General features: G+C 42.5%; 1 protein-coding gene across 2 annotated transcripts in view; it reads right to left on the bottom strand.

Moving 5' to 3' along the window:
* Nucleotides 1-6264: 6264 nt before the first annotated feature.
* The window catches only part of Nr2c1 (nuclear receptor subfamily 2 group C member 1), a 47472-nt gene continuing 39222 nt past the window's right edge, over nt 6265-14514 (bottom strand). For both annotated transcript variants that reach the window (XM_057758078.1, XM_057758079.1), the window contains exons 12-14: nt 13132-13269; nt 10483-10588; nt 6265-8211 (exon numbers count right to left, since the gene is read on the bottom strand). In XM_057758078.1, coding sequence (XP_057614061.1) covers nt 8037-8211; nt 10483-10588; nt 13132-13269 — 419 coding nt within the window. In that variant the 3' untranslated portion in view covers nt 6265-8036. The remainder of the gene's footprint in view (nt 8212-10482; nt 10589-13131; nt 13270-14514) is intronic.

The raw sequence follows: 14514 nt of genomic DNA, 5'->3' as shown, positions 1-14514 counted from the left end.
TACAGGAAATGGATAAATTCGTAGACACATATGACCTATCAAAATTAATAAGAAAATATAAGCAGTATTTAAGCATATCCATAGCAATCAATAACACAAAGTCTCTTTACAAATAAAAGCCCAGAACCAGATGAATTCACAGTTGAATTCTACCAACCCTTAAAAGAGCTAGACCAACGCTTCTCCAAGTGCTTTATAAAGCATAAGCGAAAGAACACTATCAAACTCGTTTAAGGAAGTCAGCATTGTCCCAGTACCAAAGTGGAATAAGGCCATTTCACAAAACCTCATGAAACAAGGATTCTCAACAGAAGCCTTGCAGGCTGAATTCGAGAACACATTGAGACTAGACACCATGGCCAAGCTGGCTGGCTGGAAGTATGGCCTTAAGGATAGAAATCACAAGATTACCTCAACAGATGCAAAAAAAAGCCTTTGATAAAGTTCAGCATCCCTTGATGTTAAATCCCTGAGAAAACTATAAAGGGAACATATCTCAATATAGAAAATATTGGCTATGACAAACCTATAGTCAACATCATACCAAATGTGGAAAAATGAAAAGCATTTCCCCTAAGATCATGAACAACACAGGGTGCTCACTCTCTCTGCTCTTATCCAATATGATGCTTAGTCTTAGCTAAAGAAAAAAGAAGAAAGAGATGAAAATGGGAAACAAGCAAAAAAAATCCACCCTACTTATAGATGATATGACCCAACACTTAAAAGATCCTATATCCCACAAGAAATTCTTAGATCAGACAGATTCTTTCAGCAAAAGCAGGACACAAAATTAAGATACAAAAATCTGTAGGTTCTCTTTATCACAATTACAAACTTGCTGAGAAAGGAATTGGGAAAACCATCCCATTGGTGAAAAAGACCTCTGGAATGAACACGTTAAGACCCGGAGGAAAGAAAGTGAAGAAGGCACCAGATGATGAAATGATGTTCCATGCTCACGGAAAGCAGAGTCAATATTGCTTACATAATCTTTTCCCTCCTTCAAGGATTAACCACAGATACCAGCTCCATCAGCTATCTGGTTCCTGAAATAATGCAGTCCATATAGAAAAGCAAGATAAGAGTTTGATTCCCTTCCTTAACAGTTCAAAAATAACAATTTGGGTCTCTGTCCGCTCCTGGCATGTGTCTTCCTCTTCTCTCCCACTTTCCTTTCTCTTTCTTCTCTCTCTCTCTCTCTCTCTCTCTCTCTCTCTCTCTCTCTCTCTCTCTCTCTCTCTCTCTCTCTCCCCCTTTCCCTTTCCCCTCAATAACCCCCTAAATAAATATTAAATCTCAAAAAAAATAACAATTTGGAGCTATTGCAATCTCTCTCTCTCTCTCTCTCTCTCTCTCTCTCTCTCTCTCTCTCTCGTATGTGTGTGTGTGTGTGTGTGTGTATGGTCAGAGAGAGAGAGAAAGAGAATATAGATTCACCATCTTAACTTTTTTTGTAGTGTTGAAAATAGAATCCAGATCCTCGTGAAGGCTAAACAAAGCCTCTGATGCTGAGTTAGAACCATGCAATATCATTGTACACGTACATGTGCAGCAGTGTTGGTTACACACACGCGTGCAGCACAACTCTCTAGTTTAACCATCTGGTATGATGGAGACTCTACACCCACAATATACCACGACTCTCGATTCTCATAACCCTGCGTAACTTCCCTTCTCAGATTTTTAAGAGTTTGACTAATTTAAATATCGCATACAGGTGGGATTGTGCAGTATCTACTTTCTCCTCATTACATTTGTGTGTCTTATTATGTATGTTTGTGTGTGCTCATGTGCATGTCAAAGGACAACCATGTTGTTCCTCGAGCATCATCTACTTTTTTTTTTTTTTAAGACACAGTCACTCATTGGACTTGAACTTGTTAATTAGACCAGACAGGCAAGACTGCAAACCTCACTAATCCACCTGCCTGCACTTCCCCAGCACTGAGACTGCCAAGGTACCACCATACCCAGCATTTTCTACATGGGTTCTGGACAATAGTGACACATGCCTTTAATCCCAGCACTCAGGAGGCAAAGGCAGGTGGATCTGTGAGTTTGAGGGCAACCTGGTCTACAGAGTGAGTGGCAACCTGGTCTACAGAGTGAGTTCTAGGACTATAAGGGCTACCTAGAGAAGCCTTGTACTGAAAAAAAAAAACAACAACGAAAAACAAAAACAAGCAAAAAACAACAAAAACTAAAAGCTAAAAACAATATCACCATCAAGATATTTTACCACTGCAATTTCTTTTTTATTGGTCTCTTATTTTAAAGTCTTCACCATACAGCATTATATAAAGCCATTTACAGGCAAGATATAACATGACAAGTGTATTCTCTCCCGTGCCCCATTGTCCTTCCCTTTTCCTTTCTCCTCCTCCTGTTAGTTCCCTTTGGTTCTCACACAGTTCACTTCTGCTCTCATGTTAGCTGTACATATATGATTTTATGTGGCAGTAAAGTCTAAGGCCCACTGATAAAAAAAAAACAAAAACATGAAATAAAGCTAGGGGGTGGGACATGCCTTTAATCCCAGCACTTGGGAGGCAAAGGCCAGCTTGGTCTACAGAGTGAGTTCCAGGACAGCCAGGCATACACAGAGAAAAGTTGTCTCAGAAAGGAAGGGAGGGAGGGAGGGAGGGAGGGAGGGAGGGAGGGAGGGAGGGAGGGAGGGAGGGAGGGAGGGAGGGAGGGAAAGAAAGAAAACATGAATAGTTTTCTGAGACTAGATTAATTCATTTACATTTATCTTCAGTTGTGTCCATTTTCATGCAAGTGACATAATTCTTCATTCTTTGCAGAAAAATTTGCCATTTTATAACTGGATCATTTTTGCCACAACATCAAGAAGGTTCACATTATAGTATGAATGTAGCCTTCCCTCATGTATATATGTAAAGTGTGCAAATACACACACACACACACACGTTCTTGCGTTTGTGCAAGTGTGATGGCAGAGGTCAATTGGGGTGTATACCTCTATCAGTCTCTACCTCATTATTCTTTTATGTGTGCAGAGGTTTTGCCTGCATGTATGTTGATGTACCACATGTATGCCGGGTGCCCATGTATGCCAGAAGAGGGTACCAGATCCCTTGGAACTGGAGTTAGACTGTTGTGAACCACCTTGTGGGTGCTGGGACTCAAACCCAGGTCCTTAGCAAGAACAGCCAATGCTCTTAACCTAATTTTAAACTATTGTTTATATGTATGTTAGTTCTTAAATGTATGTACATACTACACATGTGTGCAGTGTACTCACAGGCAAAAAGAGGGGTCCAGATCTCTGGAACTGGAGTTACATATAACTGGAGGTTTCTCTCCTGCCCACTAGTTCCCAAATAAACACTCAGAGGCTTATATTAATTATAATTGCTGGGCTGATGGCTTGGGCTTATTACTAACTAGCTCTTCCTTTTCAATTAACCCATTTCTATTTTATATTTTACCACAAGGCTTGGGGCTTGTTTTTTGTTTTGTTTTGGTTTTTGGTTTTTTGAGACAGCGTTTCTCGGCTTGTTGCTTGTTACCTCACATCTTGCTTCTCCGCGGCTGCTGGCATCTCTCAGGCTCTGTCTTCAGTTTAGCTTTCCCACCTAGCTATATTCTGCTTGGCTATTGGCCAAATCCGCTTCTTTATTAACCAATGGTAAAAAGACATACCTACAGCCTACAGAAGGGCATGCCACATCAGTCCCGGACTGGGACTGTTGTGAGCCACCACGTGGGTGCTGGAAAGCTGATGCAGGTCGGCTGCATAGTAGCCAGTGCCCTTAACTCTTCAGTCATCGCTCCTGCCCCACCTCCCTTATTTCTGAGACAAGGTCTTCCACTAAACCTGAACTTGAAATTTGTCTAGGCTGGCGGGCAGTGGGTGCTGGAGATCCACTTATCTGTCTCCTTTATCCCCGCCCCTGCCCCGCCCCTAGTCTCCATACCTGCCTCCTGCCCCGCCCCTAGCACTGGGGTTATAGATGCACACCACCACACTTTGTATGGGTTCTGGAAATCCAAACTCAAATCATGCTTGAGCAGGAAGCATGTGACACACTGAGCCATCTCCCTAACCCTTGTATTGTTATTTTTTCAAAGGCTGAATAATCAATAAATAAATTCCATCTCACGCAGGTATTAACTGTTCCCTATCCACTCTTTTATCATGGTAATTTAGGTTGGGTTGCTTTCATCTCTCGACTATTGTGAACAATGTCCCAGTGAACATGGGTGTGCAAATACTGAGGTCCTATTTCCTTAGTATTTGGACATATACCCAGAGGGGGGACTTCTGGATCATACGGTGATTTTGTTTTAAATGAATCACTGTTTTCCACCATGCTCGCACCATGTAATTGTCCCACTAACAGTGCACAGGGTTCCAATACCCACCCTCCAAACACACGGAGAGAGAGATATGAGGATGTACCATAAGGTGAACATTGATGTTGGGTTAAAGAAGTTTTTTTTTTTAGTGATTTGTATTTTGTTCTTGAGCCGTGGTTGTTCCTTACATATTCCTCACCAAGGCTTACTTTGATGACCAGAATGCAGCAGAGTCACAGCAGGGAAGAAGAGGCAAATTGGTTTCCAGCTGACACTGTTGACTCTTACCCTCAGAAGGCAGCCATTGTGCTGTGAGGAGAAGGACAGAGGGACAGTGGACATGGCCTGGCTTCGGTCTCACTGCAAGTCCCAAATAACAGCCACTAACAAGCACAGGAGTGGCCACACAGATTCAAGTCCATGACTTCTGCATGGATCCTATTCTGACTGAATGGAGAGAGGCCTCTGTCCACATGGTAGGTTCATGGGAAAAGGCAGATTTCAGCTCGAGTTGCGGGGTGGGGGAGTGCTTACTGCAAAGCAATTGATTATTGAATGTTGTATTAGGAGCGGCGGGGCTGTGTTCCGCCACCCGGCTGCCCGCACGACTAGCTTATGTCCCAAATAATTACACGGAAACTGTATTCTTTTAAACACTGCCTGGCCCATTAGTTTTAACCTCTTATTGGCTAGCTCTTACATATTGATCTAACCCATTTTTAATATTCTGTGTAGTACCATGAGCTGGCTTACCAGGAAAGATCTTAACCTGTGTCTGTCTGGAGTGGGAGAATCATGGCGACTCACTAACTCGGCTTCTTTCTTCCAGCATCCTGTTCTGTCTACTCCGCCTACCTAATTTTCTGTCCTATTAAAGGGCTAAGGCAGTTTCTTTATTTAACCAATGAAATTAACTCCTCCATCAATTGAAATACTACCAAGTTATGAATTCCCTTCTATATTCTTCTGCTTGCACCTTCCTTCTACCTCCCCAGCTATTATCTACACTTATTATTCCTAATTGTCTTGCTTTTTTGATCACTAGGTTTTTTTGTTTGTTTGTTTGTTTTTTTGGTTTTTATTTATTTATTTTGTTTTTTTTGTTTTTCGAGACAGGGTTTCTCTGTGGCTTTGGAGCCTGTCCTGGAACTAGCTTTGTAGACCAGGCTGGTCTCGAACTCACAGAGATCCACCTGCCTCTGCCTCCCAAGTGCTGGGATTAAAGGCGTGTGCCACCGTCGCCCTGCTGTTTTTTTGGTTTTTCGAGATAGGGTTTCTCTGTGGCTTTGGAGCCTGTCCTGGAACTTACTCTGTAGACCAGGCTGGTCTTGAACTCACAGAGATCCGCCTGCCTCTGCCTCCTGAGTGCTGGGATTAAAGGCGTGTGCCACCATCGCCCGGCTGATCACTAGTTTTTATATGTGCATAAACATATAAAGGTATTGTTATACATATGTAACAATAAACTGGTTAAATTATATTCTGCATCCTTTACGTATTTATTCCCGTCAATGTGGGCTATAATCTTATCATGTGCACATGTGTGTGTGTGTGTAGGGTAGAGACATGCATGTGCCATAGTGTGTGTGTGTGTGTGTGTGTGTGTGTGTGTGTAGCTTAGAGGATAGAAACTGAACTCAAAGAGCTGGGTTTTCATGGAAAGTACTTTGATCCACTAAACCATCTTGCTGGACCATTATTTTTGCTCTTAAAATGCTTACACGATTTTTTTTCCCTTCTAGTGCTGGAGATCAAACTCTGGGCCTTGTAAATACAAGTTCTAGGCACAAGTTCTCCCACTGTGATACTTTCCCTGCCCTATGACATGGAAGACATCCAAACACTGAATAAATAGGTTACTGAAATAAAATACATTGACAGGATACAGAAATTAGTAATGCAAGTCACATTTTAATATAGTTTCAAAACCACTCCCCAATATAACTACAAATTTAATCAGGAAAAATATAAGAAATACCATAACCATCAGTACAGTGCCTTATAGCATTTTTTCCTGAATTCTTTGTTTACTGTCTGAGATGACAAAGGTACCAGGTGTCCAACATTTTGACACTGTGACATGACACTGTCACCTACAGATGTGTTAGGCTGCAGGTTAGACATGCCCTACTGAAATGTTCTATTTGAGCATTTTATGCTTTATGTAGTTTTCCCCCAGCAGCTTATTATAAATAAAGCTGCTGACAAAATTGCACAGGGAATAAAGCCCTCATGGTCAGTTGATAAAATCTGCAAGAGTAGACTTTTAAACTTTTGTTGCTATAATAATTGGTAAAATCCACGCCCCATAGAAAAATTCAGCAAAAATCTTTATAAAAAGAATGCACTCTGGCTGCAATAAAATCTCTACATTTGTGTTCTCAAAATAAAATATCAGCATGCGAACATGTCTGTAATCCCAGCGAAAGGGGGCTGGAAGCAGGAAGATGACTACAAACTTGTGTCCAGTCTGGACTGGGAGGCAAGATCCTGTCTCAGAAAACCAAAACAGAGAGAGATGAGGGAGGGAGAGGGAAGAGAGAGAAGAGGGGAGAGAGAATATCAACAAATAGGTGAGTAGATTTCCCAAAGGAATTCATTATGTAATCAGCATAAAGGGATATTGAGTGCGTGCAATATTGATGTGGAAGACTGAGGAGTCTGAAATGCTTTTGTTGTGGCAAATCATGAGACTCCAGCTGTTGTACCTGCCCTCCTCTACTTAGCAGGGGAAAACAACATCCATCAAATATCCTTTTACCTTCATGAATTACCAGCTGCTTTAATTATTTAACTCATCTGGGAAGTATACTGGCTACAAAAAGTGCATGACTTAACAAAGTGGGCAAGTCTTTTTAAATGACCTAATAAAAATGGCTAAAAGCCAGGGTGGGATGGAAAAGCTGGACCCCCCAACTCTGAAGAGGTCAAGTGCTTTCTGTGGGACGGGAAAGCAACCATTTTAATTCCCATTCTAAAATAAAACACACCCTGGGTTCGGTCTCGACTGTGTTTAGAACACAGGAAACCCAACATTTTAAAACCGGATTCCTGTCTTATTCTCAAAACTAATTTTCTACCACTGAAATCAAAAGTGCTCATAACTAGTAATATATAACACTAAAAACCAAATGACAAAAGGCTTATGTCTCATTGCCAGCAATGAGTGTTAAATGCTAAAGGACACCTGGATATTTATAAAAGCCAAAAATATATATTCATTTCTTACTTCTCATAGTTATAAAAGTATCATTATATCTTTTGACTCGGTAACTAAACGATTACAGTTTAGAGGAATAAGATGCGGAGAGTTCCTGCTGGGTGTCTCATCTTTACAGTGTGTCAGCTCAATGGAATTAAACAGGAAGAGAACACAGCTCAGGGGAAATGACTAGTTTATTTGTTTTATAAAATAGAATGAGAAAGCTTAGTGTAGGCGGTCAGGAGGAGACAGTCTCGGGTGTCATCTTCACCAAGAATAGACTCATACCATTTCTTATGCATTCCCACAGCACAGGCAGGAAGTCTAGTTCCGGATCCCTGCCTAGTAGCTTACATTCTTCTTAAGGAATCCAAAAGAAAAATACTTTGAATTTTGGTTACTCTTAAAGTTACTATTCGCAGGTGCCCTGGAAGCAACAGTTTGATTTGGTGTCTTGCGTCCCAAGAAGGAACAGTAAACTTAGTTCATAGCAATGTGCCGTCGGCTTTCAGAGGCTGTGACCAATTATTTGGGAGTTGTAATCTGCAGGCTCCATTTTTAAAATGTGCGGGATGACACTGTCAATTCGGACATTCCCAATGAGACCCTTGAAGAACAATTCTTCGGTGATGGTGGCGTTCATCAGTCTCAAAGCCGGAAGTCTGAGAAGTAGTCGAGACAGCCTAAGAGGAAGAGGGAAGCCAGGTGAGAGGTTGGGGACTCGGGAGAAAAGCACCCACGCAAACAATAAAGATCAAATTTTCAAAAACCCAGAACCAAAAGTTTAGATTGTCTAGGCTTAGAGTGGTATGACAGTCACCTGCATACGACTGCAATCTCCACAGGAAAGCCCGGCTCTGAACTGCTCCTCCATGCTGTCCCCATGTGGCTGCAAGGACCACAGACTAAATCACTAAACCACGGGGCAGGTTCATTTAAGAACAGATTCCCAACAATGTTTTTAGAAGTTTTAACAACATTGTTTTAAAGAAAAATGTTTTATGTTATTAGAGCACGGGAGGGCTGATAATTTTTTCTTTTGAAAGCTCACACACAGAGGCACAAACATACACAGAGACATAGACACATACAACAAGAGAGACACACGCAGAAAGACACACATAGAGGCACAGACAATCACAGAGACACAGACACATACTACAAGAGAGACACACACAGAAAGACACACACAGAGGCACAATCACAGAGACACAGACACAGAACATAGATAGACACACACACACAACAGACACACACAGAGACACACACACAGACACAGACACACCGACTTATAAACACACACATAGACACACACTGCTAGAAATGGAATAACAGGCAACTGCCCCTTGTTCTATGAAGGCCACTTCCTCCTTTCCACAGCGCTGGCGTGAGGATGAACGGCGGCTCCTGTCTGATTCTACGTGTAGGAGGAAGTTTGGAAAGGTAGGACCCTTGGCGTGTGTGGAAGTGTCTCTGAGGCAGATGAGCGCTGTTCACGGGCAACCACCTCTAAATACGTAGGAAGGGGACAACCCGAGGGCGCATCCTTACTCTGTGCTTTGGGTCACAGGGAAGGAAGACAAGGGTCACCTGAAAACAGACCCTGAATGAGACACCTGACATGGTTACCACCCGAGCAGCAGGAGCGCAGTCGGTGCAGCACGGAGATGCTGGGTAGAGGGGCGGTGCGCTCGAAGGCGGCACAAAACGAGAGAGCATGCCGTTTCACCTACTACTACAACAGCGTGAGATTTGGAATGTGGGAATAATTCCTGGAATTCCTTACTTAGTATCTTTGGTCTGAGATTGACCACAAATATCTGAAACTATGCGTACGGAAGCCTACTAGAATTCTGAAAAGTGGGTGGTCTTATCATGAGCAAAGTGAAGCACACACGTCAAACCCAGCAAGCGTGGTATCATATGCTTAGGATCCAAAAACTGGATTCTCAATCGTTCCGAGCTGCTGTCCTTTCCCCGGAGATGGGTGGCTATTTCTAGAAAAATAAGAAAGGAGAGTTCCCTCCCACCCCAAGGAACACTGGCAACAGGTAACTTGGAAAAATTAGCATAAGCTATGCTTCAAAACGAATTAGCTATCAGTTTGTGTTTTAATTCATCATTTTCCTCTCTTCTTACTAACACAATTATTTCATTTGAAAAGTTGGACTCTGGTGGCTGTGTCTTTGGGGCAGTACTTCACCCTCTATTTAAAGCAGAGCTTCTCAACCATCCTAATGCTGTGACCCTGTAATACAGTTCCTCATGCTGTGGTGACCCCCCCTCTGCTGCCAGCCATCAGATTATTTTCACTGTTACTTTATAGCTGTACTTTGGCTACTGTTGTGAACCATAATGTAAATACCTGCTTTCCAGTGGTCTTAGGAAACACCCTGGAAGGGCTGTTCAACCCCCAAAGGTCTCTCAAACCACTGATTTAAAATGAGAACTCATTAGCTATTACATGTGAGGCCTGGTAACAGCTGGTTTGTCCCTTCTGTGCCCGGGATCAAAGGGCCTTGCCATACGCGTGCTACTGCTAAGCCCTGGAATGCCCTTCATGTTCCCTCCCTCTTTTTCTGGTGCTGGGAATGCCCCCAGGAGCTGACACACACTGAGGAAGCCCTCCAACACTAAGTTGCATAGACAGCCACATTTTGGCCTTCAATAGCATCAGCCACTTCAAAGGGCATGGCTGACTAAAACATTTCATTACTCTTACAATGCAAAATAGTATAGAAGAGATTCACTAAAAAGCTTTTAGGCAAGGCGTGGTGCTGCGTGCCTATGTGTAATCCCAGCAATGTGGAGGCAGGGGCCAGGAAGTTGTGGTTAAAGACTATCCTTGGCTACTTTGGGTAAATTCAAGGCCAGTGAGCTATGTGAGACCCTATCTCAAAACAAACACAAATCCTTTACACAAATGGCATTAAGTAGTTTGAGCCTAGAGGTACCTGTAGGTGTCCTCTGGATATGTCCTGGTGATATAGTCCTGGAATTCCACATAAGCCTTTTCTTGAAATTTTTCAATCAGCTCCATGTTCTCCAGGCCTGGATGATCTAAGACATAAAAGAACAGAGTTACCCAAGTTCTGAATGCTCATCTAATAATTCATGGGATGTGGTGACACAGGATGGAGGAGCAGACAGTTCTAGACACAGAAGTCCCATATACAATGCTTTGCTCCATCCTTCTAGAAGTAATTACTGAACACACGCCATCAAGACCATACTGTAGCCAGTGGTAACCATTAACATCTAATAAAAACCAGACCACTGTGTGTTACCAATATGTTTTTCTCTCCAAAGTAGTGGATTTTTTTTTTTTTTTACCATTTCACTTTTAACAACAGAAAATGACCAAAGGGGCTAAAATTAAAAGATTAAATTTAAAAACAACTTTAATCCACAAAATATTTGCAGGTTGTATTTGTCAAGGAGCCCAACAGATATGGCCATGTTTAGAAGTACTTAAGAAATTATGAGTTATTAGCACTTTTATCTCTGTCAGAAAAATCATAATGCAGGAACATGAAATAATCTACAAAACATTTTGATAGTCATATTTCACAAAATAGAAGTAAAGAGCTCCATCAATTTATAGCTGACTTTTCGATTTTACCTAAAGGAAATAAATTGGCTAACTGGTTGTGTTGGAATAGAGACACGTGCGGCCTCGATGTGTGGCACAGTGGCAGAGCTATTTCCATCCTGTAAAGGTCCTACGCTGGGTCCCAGCACCACAAATAGAAAAAATGAAATGAGTGAAAACGGAGGTACATCTTATCAGCCCCTAGGAAGCATTCAGCCTGCACTCTGACTGAGCCCTAGGCCCGACCTCATGTGAAACACTAAACAGTGCACACGTTTAACACCTGGTTCACATCACAGAAAGGGAGAAGCAGGTGCCCCGGACAGTTTTATTAGGACACGCAGGAGCAGGACACCCATCGAAGAGAAAGCACAGACCCTCAAAGTACTGCTGATTCCTCCTACTCGCAAACTAGCAACCTGGAGGCCACTTTACTGTCTGTAAACTAGACACCGCAGGAAAGCAAGAGGCCCATCTTCCTACATGTCTGCAGCTTTCATAGGTCCCGAGAGTGCAGCAAACCCAGACACAGCAATAATTGTCTTGCATTCTGGATTTAATATGCTCAACAAGATAAATCTAATAATTCAAATAATGCAGGCCCATGTGTTCCACTGATTTTCCAGGCAAATGTCTAATATCCTTAAAATCAGATTTAGAGCACAAAATTAGATGATTTTAGTATATTCAGAGTTTTATAGTATTGCCACGATGCAATTATGGGACGTTTTTATGATTCCAAAGTAACCCTCAACTAGGAGCAATCACTCCCTATCTCCCCACTCCCTGACTCTACAAACAACTAATTTACATTCTTCTTCATGTCTGCCTGGACGGGATTATTTCACATAAATGGAGTCAAACAACTATGCGTGCCTGTAGGAGTGGCGTCTTTCAGTTAGGCATGTTCCGGGGCACATCCTGTCATAGCATATGCCAAACTCTTCTTGCTGATGGCATCTCATGGATGCACATATTATACAGATATACACCCATCTGTGCTTACGTTCTTATTACTGTGTGTGTGTGTGTGCAGGAATGCATGCCATGGTGCATTTTTGTGGAGAGAAGGTTACCCTAATCATCTTGCTTCCACCTACCAAGTACTTGGATTAAGGGCGTATCCCATCGAGGCTGGCTTCATTCAGTTTTAGATGGACAATTACACAGTGTCCAGTTTTTGGCTACTATGACTAGTACCAACATGAACATTCATGTTGATATTTTTGTGTACATATACACTTTTGTATTAGGGGATCAATCGGAATTGAGTAAACGCCTAACTTTGTGAGTGTGCGCGCATGTGCTTGCAGCGTATATTCTTGTTATTACAGGTGTGTTCATGTGGGGGGGGGCCAGAGGGAACCATCAGGTGTCTTTGCTCTCTGCCTCTGTGTTTGGAGACACAGTCCCTTACTGAGCTTATTGACTGGCCAGGCTGGGTGGCCAATGAGCATGAGGCATCTGCCATCGCACTCCTAGTAGTGCTAGTGCTAGGATTACAGGTGTGCGCCAGTCTGGCTTTCTATGTCGGTTCTGGGCATTCAAACTCTGGGGGTTCTTTGTGTTTGCGTGACAGGTACTTTATCCACCGAAACATTTTCCCAACCTCCTCATTTTAATGTTCTGAGGAAGTGCTGAACTCCTGTCCAAGGCAACTGCACCATTTTACACTCCTATCTGCAGTGGGTGAGGGCTCCAATTTCTGTACATCATCAAATACTTTAATGAGACACAAATGTCCTGGGCATGGCGGTGTATATCTGCAATCCAGTACTTGGGTATCTGAGACAGAAGGACTGCCAAGAGTTCAAGTCAAACATGGGCTATACAGGCAATATTAGCCTCACCAGGGCTACATGCCCAAGACCCTATCTGAAAAGTACAAAAATGACTAAATAAATGATAAAACACAGAAGACATGTTTCTGTATGGCCTTCAGGTAGGCTTACTCATAGCCATCAATGCAGAGTTCGGCCATGCTGTAAACACAGAAGCGGCATCTCTGTACCTGGACTGAAGAGTACTATGGCCTTCAGGTAGGCATACTCGTAGCCATCGATGCAGAGTTTCACCATGCTGTTACAGAATTCCTGCAACTTGAAGATGTGCTCCATCAACAACTTCCTCCGTTCGGGTGACATTTTGTCTTTAAAACAAACACACACTTCTAATAGTCATGGAAAATGGTTGGCCGTTTTCATGCATTTCCAGTGTCACTTTCCCTCCAGTATCGAATAATCAATTTCTAAACCTCTACTCAGAGCGCAAGGTAACAAATCGCCTTCTGGTATTGCTTACTCAAGAAAAATGGAGTAAAACCTGAAGCTCAATGTTCAGGTACCCCTTTAGATGTACAGCATCTAAATTGAAAAAAATGTCCAAGTCCAAAGGGCAGGGGTGTAGCTCGCCTGGCAGGGTGCTTATCTAGCCTTAGATCTGAGGGTCTGGAGTGGTAGCACTTAGAGTGCACTTAAGTCCCAACACTTGCAAAGCAGAGGCAGGTGATCAGGAGTTCAAGGCCACCCTTTGATACTAAGATTTTTGAGAGCACACCTCAAAAGAAACAAAGAACAACAACAACAAAACCAAAGTACAAAAGACTCAAATGTTTATAACAAGGTTTTATTTAAGCTTCTATAATTTCAAAAAATAATAAGGAAAACCATTTTTAGTTTTAAAAATTAGAAACTTTAGTATAATAAAAACAAAAATTGAGCAAAACACATTGCTAAGAGCAAAGAAAAGTTGAGAAAAATAAGGTTTTCCAACATTTTAACATATCTAAAAGGGATACGTGAAGAAGGCATCTGAGTGTTCATGGGACTTCGACTTTCCCTGCCGTGTAACCTGTGAGCAGACGATTCAGGACCACAAATAAGAAGGGAGTGTGGTGATGCCCTCTGGGAGTTTCCTGCTAGATGCGCATAAAGTGATTTCTCAGCCCTTTATGAGGAAGCCGATGATTTTAAAATGATGTAAAGACAATCAACCAGGTGTGGAGCACCACAGGTCACCACAGCCTTGGGGAGGCGACGGCAGGAGAAGAACTCAATGTAGCCTGAGCTACACAGCAAACGCTAGGTGAGGTGGAGACTGCACGGTGAGACGGTGAGACGGTGAGACGCTGCCCCTAATGGCAACCAGGGGAAAAAGGAAGAAAGGAAAAGGGAGAAAAACAGAGGGGTGGTAAGTAGTTAGCGCACGCCTGCTAGCCAGCACGTAGGGAGGGGTTGCAGGGTGTTGGAGGCAGGGGAATCTCAAGAAGATACTGAGCTGTTGTCTTGATAAAAATAAAAACCAGCCAAAAATACAAAACAAACAAAGGCACTGGGAAACAGAAGGCACTGAGGAACTAAAAGGGACGAATGTATAAATTATTCCTGAGCGCAAA

The sequence above is a fragment of the Chionomys nivalis genome, chromosome 25, assembly GCF_950005125.1.
Source record: "Chionomys nivalis chromosome 25, mChiNiv1.1, whole genome shotgun sequence".
NCBI lineage: Eukaryota > Metazoa > Chordata > Mammalia > Rodentia > Cricetidae > Chionomys > Chionomys nivalis.
Note: the sequence above shows the minus strand (reverse complement) of the source record. Positions and strands in the feature narration are given on the sequence as shown.